General features: G+C 45.6%; 1 protein-coding gene across 1 annotated transcript in view; it reads left to right on the top strand.

The window, feature by feature from the left end:
* The window catches only part of ADCY10 (adenylate cyclase 10), a 253,408-nt gene that overhangs the window by 47,719 nt on the left and 182,224 nt on the right, over window positions 1–23,465 (top strand). The window contains exons 6-7 of the mRNA XM_070748580.1: window positions 19,884–19,980; window positions 20,663–20,751. Coding sequence (XP_070604681.1) covers window positions 19,884–19,980; window positions 20,663–20,751 — 186 coding nt within the window. The remainder of the gene's footprint in view (window positions 1–19,883; window positions 19,981–20,662; window positions 20,752–23,465) is intronic.

Raw genomic sequence — 23,465 nt, 5'->3', positions numbered from 1 at the left:
GACATGGGGTGAGGTATCATCAATATGCCGATGATACCCAGCTTTACATCTCCACCCCATGCCCAGTCAACGAAGCGGTGGAAGTGATGTGCTGGTGCCTGGAGGCTGTTGGGGCCTGGATGGGTGTCAACAGACTGAAACTCAACCCGGATAAGACGGAGTGGCTGTGGGTTCTGCCTCCCAAGGACAATCCCATCTGTCCGTCCATCACCCTGGGGGGGGAATTATTGACCCCCTCAGAGAGGGTCCGCAACTTGGGTGTCCTCCTCGATCCACAGCTCACATTAGAAAACCATCTCTCAGCTGTGGCGAGGGGGGCGTTTGCCCAGGTTCGCCTGGTGCACCAGTTGTGGCCCTATCTGGACCGGGACTCATTGCTCACAGTCACTCATGCCCTCATCACCTCGAGGTTCGACTACTGTAATGCTCTCTACATGGGGCTACCTTTGAAAAGTGTTCGGAAACTTCAGATCGTGCAGAATGCAGCTGCGAGAGCAGTCATGGGCTTACCCAGGTATGCCCATGTTTCACCATCACTCAGCAGTCTGCATTGGCTGCCGATCAATTTCCGGTCACAATTCAAAGTGTTGGTTATGACCTTTAAAGCCCTTCATGGCACTGGACCAGAATATCTTCGAGACCGCCTACTGCCGCACGAATCCCAGCGACCAATTAGGTCCCACAGAGTGGGCCTTCTCCGGGTCCCGTCAACTAAACAATGTCGGTTGGCGGGCCCCAGGGGAAGAGCCTTCTCTGTGGCGGCACCGACTCTCTGGAACCAACTCCCCCCAGAGATTAGAACTGCCCCTACTCTCCCTGCCTTCCGTAAACTCCTTAAAACCCACCTCTGCCGTCAGGCATGGGGGAACTGAAACACCTCCCCCGGGCATGTTTAATTTATGCATGGTATGTTTGTGTGTGCGTCTGTTAGTTTATGGGGTTCTTTTAAAGCTTGTATACATTTTAAAGTTTTCTGATTATTTATGATTTGTTCTATTCTGTTGTGAGCCGCCCCGAGTCTTCGGAGAGGGGCGGCATACAAATCTAAATAATAAATAAATAAATAAATAAACCCACTGGTAGTATGATGTAATGGTTTATAGGAATGACCTTGGGAGACAGAGAGAAAAAGAGTCATAGCCTCAACATCCATCATGTAACTTGACTCGCAGAAACAGAAAAGGATCCTCCTGAGTTTCTGAAAGTAAAAGTTAAAGGGGAGAGAAATACTTTGAGATATGCAAGTTTGAAGACAGCCCTTTCAGGTAAACAAGGCAAGAAGGACAACCATGGGCACCAACACTACATTTATTGCATCGGACATGAAATGAACACCCGGACACCAAGCTGGCTAATAAAGGGGTCACTTTATTAAAATATTTACAGAGAGACCCTAAATGGGGCGGAATTTCCTTAATATAACATACTTGGTCAACTAATGGGCATAACTCCATGCCTGGGCAGGATGAGGAATGACCAGCCTGCACCCAGCCATGTAAGCCATGCCCAGGGCATGTAGGAGGGCTCACCCCAATGACTCAGAACCAGAAATGACGTAAGTGAACCCCAAGGGCACCCCCCTTTTACCCCTCCAGCCAGGTAGGCAGCATGAGTTGTGCAGCGGGGGAGCCCATCATCTTCCAAAAGATGTCCAAGGGAGAACACACAGTTTCTCCCTGATACCCTTTCTGCCCCATTTCTGCCATATAGTGACCAATTTTAAGCAACAAACTGACAAATCAATAGTCTATTTAGAAACAGATGCACCCCATAACCAAAATTCCTTCGCAGTCTTCCAGGATTGAGAAGGCAAAACCCCCCAATCTGGACTAAAACGTGCTAAGATTGTAAAAAATTCCTATTCAGCCCCAAAATTGGACAACCATTTAAACACCCTGGAATGAGTGGAGGGTGGGTAGGTGTCTGCAGGTGAAGTGAGCCCGACTGGAAAGGAAGGCATGGGTGGCTAGCAGGCCTTAAAGTAGGGTGGTAGCTCTGCCCATGCCTCCCAATAGCCCATGCGGCTCAACTAAGGATTATGGGCATTCTTGCACTACCGTGTAAGAATGCCAGCAGCAAATTGGGCACCGAGTTGCTTCGTGCCTTCCACAAATGATGGCCAGGCGTTAGATCACCCAGCCTTTCAATTTTGAAGTTATAGTAACAGAATTTTGCAAGTCTGAAATTAGAAAGAGAAGCCACAATCATAAATATCAATTTCCTTGTAGAATGTATATATTTATTAGCTGATGGATTGAAGTAATGTGTTTATTATTTATACACACTGACCAAACTGGTTTAATCTAAAAGAAAAATATAAAAGACAAAATTACATTCATAAAGCAACCAAACACATAAATAGAAATAAGAAATTATTCAATATTAGTAATTCAAATGAACAGAATAAAAATAAATATCAGAAAAGAATTTCAAGCTTGGGTTAAAAGTACACTGCTCAAAAAATAAAGAGAACACTCAAATAACACATCCTAGATCTGAATGAATGAAATATTATCATTGAATTCTTTGCTCTGTATCAAGTTGAATGTGCACAACAGCATGTGCAATTGATTGTCAATCAGTGTTGCTTCCTAAGTGGACAGTTTGATTTCACAGAAGTTTGATTTACTTGGAGTTATATTGTGTTTTTTTAAGTGTTCCCTTTATATTTTTGAGCAGTGCATATATCAAAGATCATGGTTAATTGAGCAAACTGCAGATTTTCAGATTAGTCAAAGAACAGGACATTGATTTCTATTCTATGTTTTATCTTTTATCATCATGTTAGAAATAATGTCGGGAAAAAAACCAAAAGTGATAACAAGGCCTCAAACTCAGAGTGATATTCAGCCGATTCATAGCAGTCGCACAAACTGGTAGCGGAAATTGGGATCGGTTCACCAAATCAGCAAATACCACCTCTGGTTGGCCCCACCCCTGCCCACCAGGTCACCCGGTTGCCATTTGCCCCACCCCCTGCTCATTGCTTGCCCTGCCCATCCATTTGGTATGCCCAACACCACCCAGCCCTATATATGGTGCCTTCATTAACACACAACCCAGCTAATAACCTTGCCTCTGTGCTTTGCCCACTCTGCTTAACAAAGATAAATACACCACCTGTTCACCCTTCACCTTGGGCCGGGGCCCAGGGACCCGCTATTTCCTGAGGCCCTGAGCCTCCACCTGCTCACTGTTCAACTTAGCCGGGTAGGGGAATGGAATATGCCCCGGCTCCAGATTTGCCTCTGAGCCACTGTCTGCTCACCATTCCCTGGCTCTAGCCTTGTCCCAGAGCCGCTGCCTACATGCCACCTGCATGCCACCTTCATCTGTGCTTTGAGAGTTTTTCCAGCGAGTCTTGGCTGGCAGGCCTCCAGCCTCTGGTAGTTTTTAGCTGCCTTCCAAGCAGATCTGCTATGATGCCATCCCTTCTGTTCAGCAGGCCATTGTCCTGACAAGATCTGGCTATGAACAGCATTGGCAGGCAATGGGGTGCATGTGCATGGCCAGCCTGAAAAACAGGGCAGCGGTGGCTGCGACGTGAATACTTCTGGACTCTTTTTTGGCCTGCAGTTTACGCTAGTTTTCAGAGCAAGAAGGCTGCCAATGACTCCACTTTTTTGTTGCAAGAAGCCTCCATCTGCCTCTGCCAGCTTGCTTCTGGCTGGCAAAGATGCTTCTCACATCAAAAAAGAGGCAGTGGCTCAATAATAATGAAATAAAGGGAGTAAAAAAATAAATATGATGAGATTGAATGCACACTGAAAATATAAATAGATTAGAGGATGATTACATTGGGAATACAGTGATGTTTACACTGGTTTTGCAAGTGATGATTATGCTGGGTTTGCAGCAAAAGATTATTGGGTAGGGCACTATAATATAACAGTGTGAGAATAGATTGAATGATGGATTAATTGGGAATTATATTTTTACTATAAACTAAATGATGTGGTTGTAAACTGATTATGTCAAGATTTTTTAAGAACAATTACATGAAAATTATAAACAATGAATTTACTGATGATCATGAAAGACTAAGGTACATCAATAATGAAATAAAGTGAGTATGAAAGGATGAATATGATGAGATTGTACACACTGAAAATATAAATAAATTAGGGAAGATAATTATACTGGTTTTGCAGTGATGATTACATAGGATTTTCATGAAAGACTATTAGTGTAGGGTTTGTTAACGTAACAGTGTGAGAATAGATTGAATGATGATTGGGAACTACAATGGTGAAGAAACAAAAACCTATATTGATATTATATTTTTACTATAAATTAAACACTGTGGTTCTAAGTTGACTATGTTAAGATTTTTTAAGTAAATTTATTTGAAGATTATAAACAATGAATTTATTATTGACCATGATAAATTGAGAATTATTATGGTGAACATTTTTTTATACTTTTACTATAATGTAGCCCCGAATCTACGGAGAGGGGCGGCATACAAATAAAATAAAATAAAATAAATAAAATAAAATAAAATAAAATAAAATAAAATAAAATAAAATAAAATAAAATAAAATAAAATAAAATAAAATAAAATAAAATAAAATAAAATAAAATAAAATAAAATAAAATAAAATAAAATAAAATAAAATAAAATAAAATAAAATAAAATAAAATAAAATAAAATAAAATAAAATAAAATAAAATAAAATAAAATAAAATAAAATAAAATAAAATAAAATAAATAAAATAAAATAAAATAAAATAAATAAAATAAAATAAAATAAAATAAAATAAAATAAAATAAAATAAAATAAAATAAAATAAAATAAAATAAAATAAAATAAAATAAATAAAATAAAATAAAATAAAATAAAATAATAAAATAAAATAAAATAAAATAAAATAAAATAAAATAAAATAAAATAAAATAAAATAAAATAAAATAAAATAAAATAAAATAAAATAAATAAAATAAAATAAAATAAATAAAATAAAATAAAATAAAATAAAATAAAATAAAATAAAATAAAATAAAATAAAATAAATAAAATAAAATAAAATAAAATAAAATAAAATAAAATAAAATAAAATAAAATAAAATAAAATAAAATAAAATAAAATAAAATAAAATAAAATAATAAAATAAAATAAAATAAAATAATAAAATAAAATAAAATAAAATAATAAAATAAAATAAAATAAAATAAAATAAAATAAAATCAATCAAATCAAATCAAATCAAATCAAATCAAATCAAATCAATAAATTGATGTGGTTGTAAATTGATTATGTTATGAATATGTAATAATATAAATTTAAGTTAATTGATGTTTAATGAACTGTTATGGATTGGCCTTCATTTTCTATGCTATTGTTATGAGGATATTCAATAAGATTTAGTAGATATAATAATAATAATAATAATAATAATAATAATAATAATAATAATAATAATAATTTATTAGATTTGTATGCCGCCCCTCTCCGAAGACTCCAAAGATATGAATGGATGATATATGTTTAGGAATAAGTAATCTTATTTTTTCTTTTTTACTTTATTTTAATGGGGTTTTTTAAAAGAAAAGGGCAATTAAGCTAGAATAAGGATTTAGAGATGTATATGAACAAATAAGGATATATGAAAATTGAAAATTAGCACTGTTAGAGGTCCCTTTGGCCCAAATGTATTAAATGAGTAAAAGTAGTTGATTAGATGTATAAGCTAATGGCACTGTAAATTTGAACAAAGATGTTGGAAAACTTCATATTTGATTTTTCAGGTGATAAAAGAAAAGGAGGCAGCACTTGTGGGAGGATAAATAACCAAAGTAATTGGATAATTATTGTATTGTAATGCAGATGAAAGGTGTATGATACTGTACATGTTTTTGAGTGGAGAAAAACACAAAAAAAGTTAAAAAAAAAACCCAAAAAGAGGCGGTGGCTACCGGCTTTTGTTCTGAAAGCTACCAAAAACTATAGGCTAAAGTCCCGTCGCCCCCATTGCCACCCTATTCTTCTTGCCAGCTGTGCATGAGCACCCCATTGCCTACTGGTGCATCTGCACCCCATTAGCAGACCCAGCCAGGAGAACAGCCAACTTGAAATGGACCATTTCTGACCTCCAGAGAGCCTCCGAGGGGGGTGGGAAGGCCATTTTCACCCTCCCCAGTCTCCTAGAAAGGCTCTGAAGGCTGGGGAGAGCAAAACAACCAGAACTTCCAGTTCAACAAGAAGTTGGCAAATCGGCTGCCTCCGGGGGGCTTTTGGGTGGCAGCGAAGGCCATTTTCACCTTCCCCAGTCTCCTCGAAACACTCAAGTCTGGAGAGGGCAAAAAATGAAATGTAATCACATGCAGGGTGGGTGGGTGGAGACACACACATGTTAACCTCCATACTTCCCACTTTTGTCATGCAAGCCAAAAAAGGTTCATCATCACTGTTTTAGACAAGTCTCTTCCACTGATTAATTGTCCTCACTGTTAGGAATTTTCTCCTTAATTGCAGGTTGCTTTTCTCCTTGATCAGTTTCCATCCATAATTTCTTGTTCTGCCCTGTGGTGCTCTGGAAAATAATTTGACCCCCTCTTTGTGGCAGCCTCCCAAATTCTGGAATACTGCTATCGTGTCCCCCTTAGTCCTTCTTTTCTCAAGACTAGCAAATCCAAATCCTGCAACCATTCTTCTTATGTTTTAATCTCCAGGTCTTTAATCATTTCAGTTGCTGTTCTGTGCATTTTTCCCAAAGTCTCAACCACATTTTATAGTGTGGTAACCAAAACTGGATCCAGTGTTTGCGGCGAAGGCGGAGTAACACTCGGACACAGATATTTGGGTATAATGGGGTCACTTTATTAATTGATTAATTAATTAATTAATCATCTAAATCATATGACTTGCAGGGGTGAATAAATCAAAATGGGGGCGGAATCAACTGTCACCAAACCTTTTCTAAGCAACTCTCGGGTGAAAGCTCCTTGCCTGGGCGTAGGGGAGTGGTATCCTTACACCTGCCCCCTACCTGGTGTGTGGGATGGCTCACCCCTGGTCTCTGGGGAGCCCCAGCCAGCGAGCCCCATGGGCAGCCCCCCTACCCTACCCAAGCCGGTGGAGCCGTGTAGTACAGGAAGGAGGTTGTCCCTCACCTCACTAGAGGTGCCCCTAAAGGAGATCACACAGTTGCTGCTTGTGCCCATTTCTGCCCCCTTTCGGCCACAGCAGCGGGTGAAATTATCAATTTATTCCCCATGCTCTCCCCCTGCACACATGTGTGCAGGCACCTCTGCAGGTCAGCTATGAATTTGTCATTCCCCTCATCTGTCAAGTGTACCCTGTCCCCTCTGTATAATTGTAACTGGGATGCCCTGATATCGGGATGATCTGCCACTCAACCCCCTGCCTGCAGCACCCACTTCCTCACTGCTCTATTGACTCTCTTCCTGGATTTATCTACTCCTTTTGGGTCTTTGGCCTGCCTCCAACAACGCCTCGGTATAATGTTGGACCACAGCAAGTGCGTGGTTGGCCACCGCTCCCAGATCACCTGCAAACCATCCCAAATATGCCACAGCAGGCCGCACCCCTTCCTGCCCTATTCACCTTAGGGCGGATGTATGTCCGGAAGGCCGCTGAACTCCATCTGCCCACAGCTCATATGTCTTGCAGGCTGAAGCCTTCCTTGGCTGCTAGTGTGGCTGCTCCGATACTGAAGGAGTGAGTCCCGCATTGCATGGGGTCCAAGCCTAACCGTGACAAGGCCCTCCTAGCCACCGTCCAAAACTGGTATCTGGTTAGAGGCTATCCAGAGTGATGATAAAACAGCGGGCCATGCTCTCCGCCTCTAAGAGCCCAATATGCCGAGAGTGCACCCACCGGGCACACACTCCTATTGCTAGCCCGCAAAAGCCTGACCGTCACTCCCCAGCCCCTTTGGTCTGTCTTGGAGCACCTCAACCTCAGATAAATTGCACCCTGCACGGACCTAATATCCTTATTTGTCAGGGCCTGTCCTGAGTTGTCCGACCTCGATGCAGCCAGCACCTCGTTGATACGAAAAGCCCCGAAAAACATAGTCACCGCATCTGCATGGTAAAGCGCTGCCTCATATTCTGACTGGCACAGCCTGTTCCACAAGCCCCGCAGACCCCCGAGATGGGCCAGCTTGAGGAGGCGCCTGCTGTCACCTTTGATATACCCCTTCTCCCTGAGCCATCCCTCCAGTGCTTTCCTAACTCTGAAGTCGCCTGATGAGTCGGTGAACCCCCTGGACTTTGCTATGAAAGCTAATCCCACTTGTTTGCCCCTTATTGTGCGGGCTGCTAGACCCCGCTGCCTGCTAAGCATGCAAAATTCCCAGCAGATGCTCCACTGGTATAGGCCAGCGCTGCTCATATCCCCTTTGATGCCGGAAAACCCAAAATTCCCTACCTGCCTGTTGGTAGGACCTCCTGGTGCTTGCCGCTATGGACATGTCCAGTGCCTTGTTTATGTCAGCCCTCCAATCTGCCACAGGTGTTGTGGGACTGTCTCTGGGTGCTCCTCGGCCTGTGGAGCAAACAGCCAAAACCTAGCCAACTGCCACTGTGACAGCACGTCAGCTACCCCATTCCTAATCCCGGAAACATGATGCGCGTGAAAGAGCATGTTGCTTGCCAGGCATTTCATTACCCCATCACCCGCTCATTTCGTGATGACAGTGTGTTCACTATGTGGACTACGACCATGTTATCGCACCAAAAATGCACTGTCTTGCCTGTGAAATTGGGGGCCCACAGCTCAATGGCCACTATGATGGGGAACAACTCCAAAAACGTAAGATCCCGGCACACCGCAGTCCCTCGCCACACTTATGGCCAGTCAGCTCGACACCACCTAGTCTTCCAGATCACCCCAAATTTATTTATTTATTTATTATTTAGATTTGTATGCCGCCCTCTCCGCAGACTCATCTGACTTTATCTGCATGTCTCCCTTCATAAGCATATCCTGCCTCCAAAATGACACCCCATTGTATGCAGCCAGAAATTGCTGCCACACTTCAGGTCCTTCCGTACGGTCGCTGGCAAGCGAATCCGGTGGTGTGGCTTGGTCAGCCCAACTGTGGCCCCGTACAGCCTATACATAAACGCCCACCCCGGTGCTACCACTCGGCAGGCAAAGTTCAGCAAACCGGCTAGCTCCTGAACCTGTCTGAGGGTCACCCTCCTGGCAGCCCTCACCCCCGCCACCACCTCCTTTAGCCTTGCCAACTTTTCCTCCGGTAGCCTGCACGTTTGTGCTACCGAATCAACCTTGACGCCCAAGAAGTTAAGCCGGGTGACGGGCCCGTCGGTCTTTTCGTGGGTCAGCAGCACCTCTAAGTCTCCGCATAGCTCCTTGAAGCCCTGCATGCCTCGCTCACACTCCCCTGTGCCTGTCAGCCCCGCAAACAAAAAATCATCAAGGTAGTGTACAACTGACCTACACCCCGTGCCCATTACATGGGCCCATTCTAGAAACGAGCTAAACTTCTCAAACAATGAGCACGACACTGAACACTGGTAGGGCCCTATCTATGAAGAAACCACCCTTGAACCGGAAACTTAAGAGGTCAAAATCCTCTGGGTGAACAGGCAGGAGGCGGAATGCCGACTTGATATCGCACTTTCCCATCAGTGCCCCTGCTCCACATTCCCAAAACATTCCCAACGCAGCATCAAAGGATGTGTATCTTACTGAGCACAATTCTTCCAGGATGTGATCATTAACTGAATCCCCTGGGGGGAAGGACAAATGGTGTATGAGCCTAAACTCCCCGGCTGTTCTCTTGGGCACCACCCCCAAGGGGGACACCCGCAAGGAGGCCAGAGGGGGCTCAGGAAAGGGACCCACCAACCGACCTTCCCGCACCTCTTTCATAATTTTCTCGTGCACCATGGGCCCCATGCCCGACACTGATTTCAAATTATCCGACAAGCTGGCTCTCCTAGGCCCCACGTATGGAATCCTAAAGCCCTCGGAGAAACCTTTAAACAAAAACTCTGCACCTTTCCTAGATCGATAACTGGTAAGTCTATCCTGTAGTCTGTCCAGACTAACGGGCGTTGGGCCCCTTTCCCTGAGCTCCACCCTGCTGGGCCTTGGAGATGCTGCTAGCATCTTTGGGGCCACTGCCACCCCTGGCCCAGTAACATGACATAGTTGGGTGCTTCCCATTACACAGTACACAGGCATGACGAAATCTACACAACGCCCATGTGCAAGCCCCCCTTGCCCCATATTCGTAACAGTATGCTGGGTTCCAAAATGCCAGTCCCACCCCGCTGCGCTGGCCCTGATTCTGGGTCCCCGACCCCACCACCGGGTGAAGGAGGGTGGCCTCCTTCATCTGAGCAAGCAGTAAGTGACCATTGGGCATCTGCCCTTCTGCGAGGGTCGCTGCCTGTTGTGTGGCCTGAAGCCATAAATTGGTGTGCTTCATTTCCCATGGCCATGCTGTGTTATGTGTTATGAACCTACAGAATGTCTCGTCGTACTGCTTCCATGCGGTCCCCCCAAACTCATGATAGGCCTTCAGAATCAGGTTCATATAAATGATGAGTTCATGTGTCTTACGTACATCATTCTCTACCACCACCGAATGATAAGCTAGGAAAGCGTACACTCATGCCAATATAGCCTTGTACATCTTAGTGTCTTTTGATTCCCCGGAGCCCTTTTTGTCATCCTTCTCTTTATCCTTCTTGGACTTCTCTGGACCCAGCCGTACTCAATAACTACCGTCCAGTCTCCAACCTTCCCTTTATGGGGAAGGTTGTTGAGAAGGTGGTGGCACTTCAACTCCAGAGGTCCTTGGAAGAAGCCAATTATCTAGGTCCTCAGCAATCTGGATTCAGGCCCGGCTACAGCATGGAAACTGCTTTGGTCGCGTTGATGGATGATCTCTGGCGGGCCCAGGACAGGGGCTTGTCCTCTGTCCTGGTGCTTCTTGACCTCTCAGCGGCTTTCGATACCATCGACCATGGTATCCTTCTGCACCGGCTGGAGGGGTTGGGAGTGGGAGGCACTGTTCTTCAGTGGTTCTCCTCAAACCTCTCTGGTTGGTCGCAATCGGTGTTAGTGGGGGGGTCAGAGGTCGACCTCTAGGTCTCTCCTTTGTGGGGTGCCTCAGGGGTCGGTCCTCTCCCCCCTGCTATTTAATATCTACATGAAACTGCTGGGTGAGATCATCCAAGGGCATGGGGTGAGGTATCATTAATACGCCAATGATACCCAGTTATACATCTCCACCCCATGTCCAGCCAACGAAGCAGTGGAAGTGATGTGCCGGTACCTGGAGGCTGTTGGGGTCTGGATGGGTGTCAAGAGACTCAAACTCATCCCAATGAGCTCCTCACATCCTCGCCACTCCTGGTGCTCAGGGCCTCGTCGGATGGGGCCTCACTCCTCTTACCGGGCCTCTTATCCAAGTTCTCCAAGAGAGCAGACAATAAATGGGTCAGTACCACCAAGCTATCGTTCCTGCCCCCCTCATTCCTGGGGGCCCTTCCCCGAGGGAACCCATCCTCCCGGGGACTGTGCTTAGACCCGCTGGGCTGCCCTTCCCCTGGCCCCGAAGCCCCAGTGACCCCCAGACCGCCCCCAGCATCTGGCCTGCATGGGACCCCTGCTGCCCACTCGTTTTGAAGGTCCCTTGCCACCTGCGTTTCTGCCCAGTCTTCCCCCTTCTCCCTTGGAGCCCGCAGCCTTGCCGGGCCTGCGGGCCCTCTTACCCTGTGCGACCAGGGTGGTCTCACTTTAGGCCCTTGTAGGGGCCCTCTTCTGCCCCGTACAGCAGGACACTATGGGGGGCGAGGTCGCTCCCGCCTCCGCCCCCTCACCCTCGTTTTCCTGCTCCTCCGGGGCCTTCGCCCGCCCTTTGGCCCCCGTTCCCTGGGACATTGCGACTCCCTCCTGCATGGTCCACCCCCCCACCAGACAAGCCTGTCTCCTTGGGGGGTCGCTGCACTGCTCTTCTTGTCTTCTTCTTAGCATCCTCTTCGCCACTTGGCCCGACTGTTTCCAGAAGCCACGTGGCTGAGCAGGACTGAATGACGTTGCTGTCTCCGACCTGGAGACAGTAAGACAAAAAGGAGTGGCACCACGAGCAGACCCCTTATATAGGGTGCCTCCCTGGCCGCTCCTCAGCCAATCGGTGCCCTGCGCACCGCAACAAAGACACTGCGGCCCCCGGTGATGACGCGGGGGTGCAGGCTCTGCCCCAAGATGGCGGCCTCCTTCCCTGCCCACGCTGCAAACACCGCTGGCCCAGTAAGAGGCCAACAGCCCTTGTAACAGTATTTTGTTGCAAGTTTTTGTTCATTTTGAGCCAGAGGTGGATTCTTTCTGATTCAAACTGGTTCTATAGAACCAGTAGCAAATAGCTGGTGATGTCATGGTGATGTCACAGAGCCAGTTTTGTCAGTCCCGGTCTGTGGATGCAGCCATGTTTTTTGGGGAAATTATTTTTTGGGGGGGGTTAGAACGCACCCCTGTTCTGAGTCTTTGCTTTCCTGACTTCATCTTTGTATCTCTGGGCTATCTGCTGATATTCTGCTTTAGTTATATGTCCCTCTTTCCATTTTTTTATACTTATCCTTTTTGTCTTTCAGTTTATATCTTTGTGCAAACATACCAATTTCTTTTTGGATTTCTTGTTTTTCTTTTTTCAGTGATGTTATGTTGGACTGGTCTTTTATGATCATATTTTTTCAGTGTTTCCCACACTTCTTAAGTTGTTTTTCCCTTTAGGATTTTTATTCATGAAATTTTGCTTATGAGTTTGAAAAAATCAGGTCTTTTAAACTTTAATATACTGGTTGAATTATATTCTATAACCCTAACCCTCTATTACTTCTTCTCTATTAGTAAGAATTAGGTCCAGTGCAGTTTTTCCTCTAGTTCCTGTTCTGCCTGGCTGGCTCAACAATGTGTAATAGTCAAATGAAAAGAAATCAAACACACATGTGCTTTGCTAAGCAGCAAGCTTGTATTTGATAAACAAAAATAGCTGACTCAAAAAACAGTTCTTAATGTCTGAAAAACAATGCAAGGCTTACTTCAGCTGCATACAAAAAAACCACAGGGAAAAACAAACAAAGACAACCTGGAATGAACAAAGACATTTCAGGAGTCCTTTTGAATCTTTGGAAGCGACCAGCAAGTCCCAGAGTTTTCACCTCCCACTTGTCTGACAAAGCTGGGTTGAAAACTCCAACGGCACAGAAACTTCGAAGCAGGAACCACAAAACAACACAGATAAACAGCCACAGTTTGCCTTGGCCCCTGTTCCCTTTTTATCCCTTTAGCCCTCATTAAGGGAACCACACCCAGCCCAGGTGCTCCTATCATGACTTATAATACTTCTTAAAGCGATCACTTCTTTGCAAAGCTCTTCGGTTACGTAAATCAATATCTTGCTCTGCAGATGAACTGAGCGAGGACAAACTGTCCAAGGGACTGCAGGCCAAATCCCCTGGGCTGTCTGCTGAATCCTCCTGGCTGTCTGCTACATCTTCCTGGCTGTCTGCTACATCTTCCTGGCTGTCTGCTACATCTTCCTGGCTGTCAGCCAGGCTTTCACATTCACTTTGTGCCGCGTCTCTCCCATCTGTGGGAGCAACGGCTGGCCCAGGCCCAAACACAACACCATCCCCCCTGGAAGACCCCCCCAGGGCCCCCCAACAACGGCCCTGGCTTCTGGGGGAATTGAGCATGGAAGTCCTGGACAACCACAGGAGCATCCACCAAAGCAGCCTCCACCCATGAACAATTGTCCAGGTTGCCGTCCACCCATTGCACCAGATACTGTAAACAGTCCTGCACCCGTCGAGAATCCCGAATGGCATCAGGGAGATAATCACGGACACAGAAGGCAGGCAACACAGGAACAGGGGGTCGAAGCGGGCAGTCAGGATGAACAGGAACCAAGAGGGATCGATGAAAGACAGAGTGAACCCTCAAAGTCGCCGGCAAGGTGAGATGGTAGGCCACCAGATTGATCACACGCTCGATCAGAAATGGGCCCAAGAAACGAGGGTCCAATTTCCGGCACGGCAGTTCCGAGGCGATGTGCTTGGTGAAGAGCCATACGCGATCCCCCACAGCCAGGGGGGTACATGTCTCCGGGACTAGTCAGCCACTCTCTTGTAATCATCCTTGGCCTTCATCAAATAGCGCTTCACCATTTCGTGTATGGCATGCAGCTCACTAAGGAAGTCCTCTGCTGCAGGCACCGGTGAATCCAGGAGGGTCAAAGGAAACAACCGGGGGTGAAAACCATAATTCGCGTAGAAAGGCATAATTCGGATAGACGAATGCCAAGAATTATTGAAGGCAAACTCTGCCACTGGGAGGAACTGAGACCAATCTGACTGTCGATCGGAAACAAAACAACGGAGGTATTGTTCTAAAATTCCTATGGTTTTCTCTGTGCCTCCATCCGTCTGCGGGTGTTGGGTTGAGGCAAGACACACTTGCACTTGCAATGCCCCCATCAGCTCCTTCCAAAACCGAGCCGTGAATTGCGGTCCCCGATCTGACACAACCCGATTGGGGAGCCCATGGAGCCGGAAAATGTGTTGTACAAATAATTGGGCTGTGAGCTGCACTGTGGGCACCTGGTGACAGGGTATAAAATGCACCATTTTGGTTAACATGTCCACCACCACCATCACTGTGGTGAACCGAGAGGAGAAAGGCAAATGGGTGGCAAAGTCCATAGAGACCACGCCCCATGGCCTCGTGGGCATTGGCATGGGCTGTGGTAGGCCTGGTGGGGCCCCAGTAGCAGCTTTGGCCATTCAACACTGAGCACAGGTGCAAACATATGACTGCACATCATCCTGGAGGCGCGGCCACCAAAAGGTCCAGGAGACCAAATCCAATGTTTTAAACAGGCCGAAGTGACCCGCCGCTGGATTGTCATGGCACTGAGTCATGATGACCCCACGGAGCGGTCCGGCTGGAACATAGCACTGCTCCCTATACCGCAGGAGGCCATCCTCAACAGTCAAGGGGGACCCCGGCCCTACGTCCCACACCCACTGCGCCACATACCCATCCCCCCGTTGTGCTTCCTGCAGATGTTGGCGCAAATCCATGGGGACTTGGGTCGCAGCGAAGGCAGCCGATGGTAGAATCGTCTGTAGTGGGGCTGGGTCCTTCGGATACGTGAACTCGGGTTTCCGGGACAACGCATCCGCCCGGGGGTTATGGGCACTGGGGGGGTATCGGATCGGGAAATGAAACCGAGCGAAAAAGAAAGACCAGCGTATCTGCCGCTGGTTTAACTTACGGGCTGTTTGTAAGTACTCCAAATTGCGGTGATCCGTCCAGACTTCGACTTGATGTCGGGCACCCTCAAGGTGATGCCGCCACATTTCAAAAGCTGCCTTGACCGCTAACAGCTCCTTCTCCCATATGGTATAGTTGCACTCAGAAGACGTGAGTTTTCGGGAGAAATACACACATGGAAACAAAGTGTCCTCTGGCGGGCGGGCTTGCAACAGCACGGCGCCAACCGCCACATCCGAAGCGTCCGTCTCGACGACAAACGGTCAAGTGGGATCAGGATGCTGTAACAAAGGCTCCTGCATGAATGCGTCCTTGAGCAAGTCAAAAGCCCACTGCTCCTCCTCACCCCAACAAAACGGGACGTGCTTTTGCAGTAAGTGAGTGAGGGGTGCAGTCAACATGGCAAAACTGGGTATAAAAGTATGGTAATAGTTGGCAAACCCCAACAACCATTGTACTTCCTTGACTTTGCGTGGGGGTTGCCAGATCTTGAGTGCGTTCACTTTGCCCAGGTCCATGGAGATGCCACCTGGAGAGAGAATATGTCCCAGGAACTCTATCGTGGTCTGGAAGAACTGGCACTTCTCCAGTTTGGCATAGAGGCTCTGCTCTCTCAAGCGGTGCAGAACCCGGCACAAGTGGTTCAAGTGACTGGCCGGGATCAGAGAATATACAAGGATATTGTCCAAGTAGATCACCACAAACTGATCCAACATGTCCCGGAACACATTGTTCATAAGATGTTGGAAAACGCCGAGAGCATTCGTTAGGCCAAAGGGCATCACCGTATACTTGAAATGTCCATAACGGGTGCCAAACGCTGTTTTCCATTCATCTCCTGGCCATATCCGCACCAGATTATAAGCACTGCGCAAGTCTATTTTGGAGAACACGGTGGCCATGCGTAACCTGTCCATCAGTTCCGGGATCAGCGGCAAGGGATACCGGTTGCGCACCGTGATGGCATTCAGGCGCCGGTAATCACAACAAAGACGAAGATCTCCCGGGAGGGTTTTTTGACAAAAAGGACAGGGGCAGACAAGGGCGAGGTCAACGGCCAGATGAAGCCCTTGGCAAGGTTTTTCTCAATAAACTCTTTGAGGGCCACGAGCTCTGGTTCGGACATCGAGTACAACCGTCCAGCTGGGAGCTTAGCGTCTGGAAACAAATCTATGGCACAGTCATAGGGTCTATGCGGTGGCATCTGATCTGCCTCTTTTTCGTTAAAAACATCCGTAAACTCAGCAAGACACTTGGGTAGCAGGGCCACGGGAACTACAGGTCCTTGAGCCGCACACACATGTCTACGATGCTCCACGCACGGCAAACCGGGAAAGGTGACAAGGTTCTGGGACCACACCACATGTGGATCATGAGTCCGTACCCAGGACAACCCCAAAACAAGGGGGAAATGGAGACCCCTCGTAACATACAACTGGAGGGTCTCTTCGTGTGTTCTGATGCACATCCGCACCGGCAGAGTCCAGAAACTAATGGGACCAGACAACAAAACCCGCCCATCAATAGTTTCCACAGTCAACGGAGGGTCCACAGGACAGAGGGGCAGAGAATGTCGCCGTGCGAACATTTCATCCATGAAATTCGTGGTTGCCCCTGAATCCACGAGGGCAATAGCAGGAATAAGTCCAGGGCGTTGATCAAGAATCAAGTGAGCTGAAATCGTAAGGTGATGAAACAGTCCGGAGTCATGAGCCGTAGAATCTTGTGAGAGTTGCATCCCAGCCCGACCTAATGTTGCCACCAAGCCGGGCTGCCCTCGTTTCCCGACGGCACTGTCAACTGCGAAACCAAGGGCGTGATATCCGCCATCGATGTATCCACAACGGGGACAGGAACACAGGTAGCCGTCTCCGGATGCCGGTCAACGGTACCTGGAGAAACTGCAGGAGAGCTGGGAGGAACTGGGACAGCGGCAGCAACCATTCTCCGCCGGATGTTCTGGCAAACATTGGCGAAATGCCCCAAGCCCCCACAATAGAAACACAGTCTGGCAGCACGACGGCGAGTCCTCTCCTCTGGAGTCTGACGGGGTCTCACGAAATTGACCTCCATGGGCTCTCCAGCAGAAACACGCTCTGTCATGCGAGGAGGCAGGACTGGCAGGAAGTGATGAGACGCAGGAACTGGAGTTGAGACAGGCACAGTCAAGTCCCCCCCCACCGTGGAGCAAGCGTCGGCGTGGCGCCAGAAACACGGGGAGAGGACCGTCCTGTCCAACGCACCTCCTGCGCCAACAACCTGGCCTCAATAGCCAAGCAGTGCTGTTCCAACTCATCCAAGGTATCTGGCAAGGCCTCGTGCACCAATTCGTCGAGCATAGTCTCAGAAAGGCCATCCTGGAACGCCTCCAGCAAAGCAGCCTCATTCCACAACACCTGTCGGCTTAGCGTACGAAAGTCACTGAGGTACTCCACCAAGGGGTGTCAGCCTTGTCTCAGCTGCTTGAGCACTCTCATGGCCGTCTGTTCCCTCACCGGATCCAAAAACTGCCGTCTCAGGTGTGCGCAGAACACGTCATACCGCTGCAGGAGAGGGTTGTCTCGGTCCAACAATGGAGACACCCACGAAGCAGCGGAACTGGCCAAGAGGCTGCACAGAAACACCACTTTGTCCTCATCGCCAAGAAAATGAACCCTCTGGGCATTGATAAACAATTGCACGTGGCTGAGGAAAGCCGGGAACAGTCTTTGATCACCCCAAAACTTTTCGGACATGGGCACAAAACATTTCCTCCTCGGGAGAGGCACTGGAGGAGGAGCCACAGGGGGCACCTGGGGTAGGGCCACCTGCTGGGTCAACACATTCACTTGGTCCTGCAATGACCCTACCTTTTGAGTCAGAGTGTGTCTCTCCAAACGCAAATCTTCAAAAACAGCCTGTATCTCTGCCATCATTTCAGCCACGGTATTTTCAAAAAGGCAGAAAAAGCACAAAAACAAAAAATAGCAGCAGAGAAGATGAAGGAACAAGCCAAAACAAACTGGAATGCAGTGTGTTTGATAGGTGGCTGTTTATTCTGTTCTGCCTGACTGGCTCAGCAATGTGTAATAGGCCAATGAAAAGAAATCAAACAAAAATCAAAAACAGTTCTTAATGCTTTTTTTTACTTCAGCTGCATACAAAAAAACAATTACTTCAGCTGCATACAAAAAAAACACAGGGAAAAACAAACTGTCCGAGGGACTGCAGGCCAAATCCCCTGGGCTGTCTGCTGAATCCTCCTGACTGTCTGCTATATCTTCCTGGCTGTCTGCCACATCTTCCTAGCTGTCAGCCAGGCTTTCACATTCACTTTGTGCTGTGTCTGTCCCATCTGTGGGAGCAATGGCTGGCCCAGGCCGAAACACAACAGTTCCCTTCTTTACCTTTTGGATGACAAAGTTGTCAGCTTAGTTGGTTAGGAATCTGTTTGATCTCCCACTCACTGCACAGTTTATCTCTCAACTGAATTCAAGGTAGTTAAAGTCTCCCATTACTACTGTGGTATGTTTTCATTTGTTAATTGATTAGCAAAAAGTTCATCTATTTCTTCTGCTTGGTTCAGTGGTCTGTAGTATACGGCTATAGCAATGTCATCCCCTGCTTTTTTATATTGAGCCATATGTATTCTAACAGGTTTTCCTTCTTGGTTTTCTGTGTATCTGTAGACATGTAGTGATCTTTTCTATATAATGCAATTCAGTATCCTGTTTTGTTAAGTTTTTTTCTTTTGTATACTTTGTATCTTTCCATCAGTACAGTCAATTATAAGTTTCATCACATCAAGTTTCAATAATGTCAACTATATCATATCTGCCTTCATGTACTAATGCTTCCAAGTTCATCCTGTTTTTCCCTAAACTTTACATTACAAAACAGGCATTTGAGTCCTTTATGGATTTGGGGTGTATTTCAGTGGTAAAATCCATTAAAAAAAACCTACTGGTTCCTTGGGCATGGCTTGCTGGGTATAGCTTGGGTATGGCAGGGAAAGGATATTGCAAAATTTCCATTCCCACCCATTCTGGGACCAGCCAGAGTTGGTGTTTGCCAGTTCTCCATACTATTCAAAATTTCCACTACTGGTTATCCAGAACCTGTTAGAACCTACTGGATTTCACTCCTATTATTTTTTATATCGCCGACTTTGTAGCTGGGATTTTCATACTTCTCCCCACTCTACTTTATTATGTTTACAATGTTTACTATGTTTACTATGCTTACTATGTTTACTATGTGTACTATGTTTACTATGATTATTATGTTTTTCTTTTTAATTTCTTTGTGTGGTTGGTGTCAACAATCTGAGTAGTGAGGCACTCTCAAGAATTTTGTAACCCCAACTTTGTAGCCTTTTGATGGGGCCGCTCCAGCCTTTGCTGCTTTTCACTCTGTGTCGTATATCTTCACTTCAACAGTTCTCTCAGAATTGACTGAGTAGGCTGTACTGGAGTTTGATTGAAAGCTGGTTTAATGTCAATGGTCTGACTAGCTCAGGGGTGGGTTCTAATTTTTTTTTACTACTCCTATGTGGGCATGGCTTAATTTTGTAGGCACAGCTTAATTTTGTGGATGTGAGCTCTAATTTTATATGCCTCCAGGTTAAATACATTCGAAATGCCCCTGACTTTGATGCTGATGAATTCTTCAATAGATGTGCATACTACCTCAATCAGAATCATATTTGTAACAGTTTTGGTGAGTTGTTCAGGAACATTGAGGTTTGGAGTTATTTCTCAGCTCATTCATTGTTATTATTCTATTGCATTTGATTTTCTAACCTAATTGAAATAACATCTCAGTATTCCATCTTACAATAATGTAGGAAAGCTTCATTCTAAAATTTATCAGAGATTGTAGCTTGCTTTGCCCATTAAAATATAACAGCATTTTCTTTATATCAAAAACAAATCTATATAACTAACTATATGAAATTGGCAGTAGAATGCTGCTTCTATTTCCCAACTACAACTAGCCAACTATAAAAATAACCAGGAACTTCTTTTACTTGTGTACATATATACAGAAGGAACAGTGAAAAGTGGACTGTACTGGCTGCCCACATTTCAGAATTACTACGATTGCTATATATTCAAGACTTCTATATTAAATTGAAAATATGAGAGGATTCACAACTCTTTTCAAATTAAAAATAGTCAGAATATGATGGCACTATGACAACTTGCACACAAACACACTCACATTCACACATTCACAAACACACAAATTCAGATACAGTGCCAGAATCACACCCCTGTTCCTCTGAACATTAGCAGAAAAGCATAGAGTGCACAAATTCAAGAACACATAACTATACCAGTGTTATGTTTTATCAAGAGTCTCATCGTCTTTGGTTTTTCTTCTCACCTTTCCTTGCCAGAGGTTTTGAGAATAGCCTCTGTATTGGGTCCAGATGAAGAACTTGAAAAACGTTTGCGAAAATATGTGATGAAGAATGTCCTGAAGAAGGTACTTCAGCAAATACTTAGTTAGCAGCGGTTTCATATGGGTATAATTAATGTAACATTTTCCAGAAGAAATGCTGCCATAGGAATGCTATTATTATTTTCTGTGATTTTGTTTTTAAAAATTGAATGTTGCCTTATTACGAGAAGTTGACAATTTTCCTCATATGGAAGATAAGGATTTCATGATTATGATTTCTTTGTAAACCTTCTTCATCAATATTTCTAGAAGTGTTGAAATTGAGTTTTCCCATTATTATTTTTTTTTCCAGATTGCGAAAATAGGTTTTTCCTACAGTAGAATATGATTCAGGGAATAGAAGGCTTTTCATGGAATTCACAAACACACTGAATGACTTTAAAAAATTACTGTCTGTTTATGTTAGATGCAACACTCCCTCTCCACCCAATAGTTTCCTATTTTAGAAGCATTAAAAGAAAGATCACCTATTTTTCCACTTTCCATCTCTATTATTATTATTATTATTATTATTATTATTATTATTATTATTATTAATTAGACTTGTATGCCGCCCCCCTCCGAAGACTTGGAGCGGCTTATTATTATTATGTACATAAAAAAACTGGAATAATGACAGGCCATTCCTTTGGCATTATGCATGCAAAGTACCCAACATGTTTCCAATGACTCCTGACAGTTATGTGATAGAGATTCAGATAATGTAAATAAACCACGTTCATTAGCAGTGACTGTGGGAGGGATCTTTCTTATTTATTTATTTATTCATTCATTCATTCATTCATTCATTCATTCATTCATTCATTAGATTTGTATGCCACCCCTCTCCGTAGACTCGGGGCAGCTCACAGCAACAATAAAACAATGTACAACAAATCTAATAATTTACAAAACATTAAAAACCCCATTATTAAAAGCAAACATACCCACAAACATACCATGCATAAACTGTATAGGCCCGGGGGAGATGTCTCAATTCTCCCCATTCTAATGTGAGCTGTGGATCGAGGAAGACGCCAAAGTTGCGGACCCTCTCTGAGGGGGTCAATAATCCCCCCCAGGGTTATGGACGGACAGATGGAATTGTCCCTTGGAGGCAGAACCCACAGCCACTCCGTCTTATCCGGGTTGAGTTTGAGTCTCTTGACACCCATCCAGACCCCAACAGCCTCCAGGCACCGGCACATCACTTCCATTGCTTCGTTGACTGGACATGGAGTGGAAATGTATAGCTGGGTATCATCAGCATACTGATGATACCTCACCCCATGCCCCTGGATGATCTCACCCAGCAGTTTCATGTAGATATTGAATAGCAGGGGGGAGAGGACTGACCCCTGAGGCCCCCCACAAGGGAGTAACCTTGAAGTCGACCTCTGACCCCCCACTAACACCGACTGCAACCAATCGGAGAGGTAGGAGGAGAACCACTGAAGAACAATGCCTCCCACTTCCAACCCCTCCAGCCGGCACAGAAGGATACCATGGTCGATGGTATCGAAAGCCACTGAAAGGTCAAGAAGCAGCAGGACAGAGCATAAAACCCTGTCCTGGGCCCCCCAGAGATCATCCATCTTGGAGTCCTGGTGGACAACCAACTAAATATGAGCCAGCAATGTGCAGCGGCAGCCAAAAAAGGCCAATACAATCCTAAATTGCATTAATAGGAGGGATACAATGTAGGACTAGGGAGGTACTAATACCACTCTATAAAGCCTTAGTTAGACCACACCTAGGGTACTACATTCAGTTTTGGTCACCACACTACAAAATAGACGTTGAAACTCTAGAGAAAGTGCAGAAGGGAGCAACCTGGATGATAAGGGGACTGGAAACTAAACATATGAAGAGAGGTTGCAGGAACTAGGCATAGCTACTCTAGCAAAGAGAAGGACCAGAGGAGACATGATAGCAGTCTTCCAATAGCTGAGGGGCTGCCACAGAGACGAGAGGGTCAGGCTGTTTTCCAAAGCACGAGAGGGCCAGACAAGGAATAATGGGTGGAAGCTGATCAAAGTGAGATTCAACCTGAAAATAAGGAGGAACTTTCTGATGGTGAGAGCGATCAACCAGTGGAACAGCTTGCCTGCGGAGGTTGTGAGTGCTCCAACACTTGGGATTTTCAAGGGGAGATTAGACTGCCATTTGTCTGATAAGGTATAGGGACTCCTGCTTGAGCAGGGGGTTGGATTAGATGACCTACAAGGTCCCTTCCAACTCTAATAAATAAATATAGATTGATGGTAGCTCCTTTTATTTCTTAGAAATTCATAGAATCATAGGACTAGAAGAGACCTTTAAAGTATTCCAGTGCAAACTCCTGCCCAAGACAGGAGTTACTGTTATATCCTGTATAAATAATAGGCCAGACTTCTAGCAATGGAGCAAACACAAGCCACGAGGCAAGTTGCTCCATTGTTTAATTGTTCTTTTAGGAAATTTCTCCTAAAGATCTCTCTCTTTAATGCACTTCCACTCATTGTTTCTTATCCTCAGGTGCTTTGCAGAATAAGTCAACCCCAGTAATGGGCTACCATAATTTTTACTACCACACTGTGGACATGGCTTATGTAGGACACCTTGCATTTTCTTTCAATATCATTCAGTGCAAATTCAGTGCTCTGTGGTGGAGCTCTATTTTTGCTACCCTACTGCGTCCCCCCCAGTAGCCCAACCCTGGTCAACCCCCACCTCTCTGTGGCAGCCCATCATGTACTGATAGCTGTCATGTTCTTCTC

The sequence above is a fragment of the Erythrolamprus reginae genome, chromosome 3 (genome assembly GCF_031021105.1).
Source record: "Erythrolamprus reginae isolate rEryReg1 chromosome 3, rEryReg1.hap1, whole genome shotgun sequence".
Taxonomy (NCBI): Eukaryota; Metazoa; Chordata; class Lepidosauria; order Squamata; family Dipsadidae; genus Erythrolamprus; species Erythrolamprus reginae.
The sequence above is the reverse complement of the archived record's forward strand: the minus strand, read 5'-3'. Positions and strand labels throughout refer to the sequence as shown.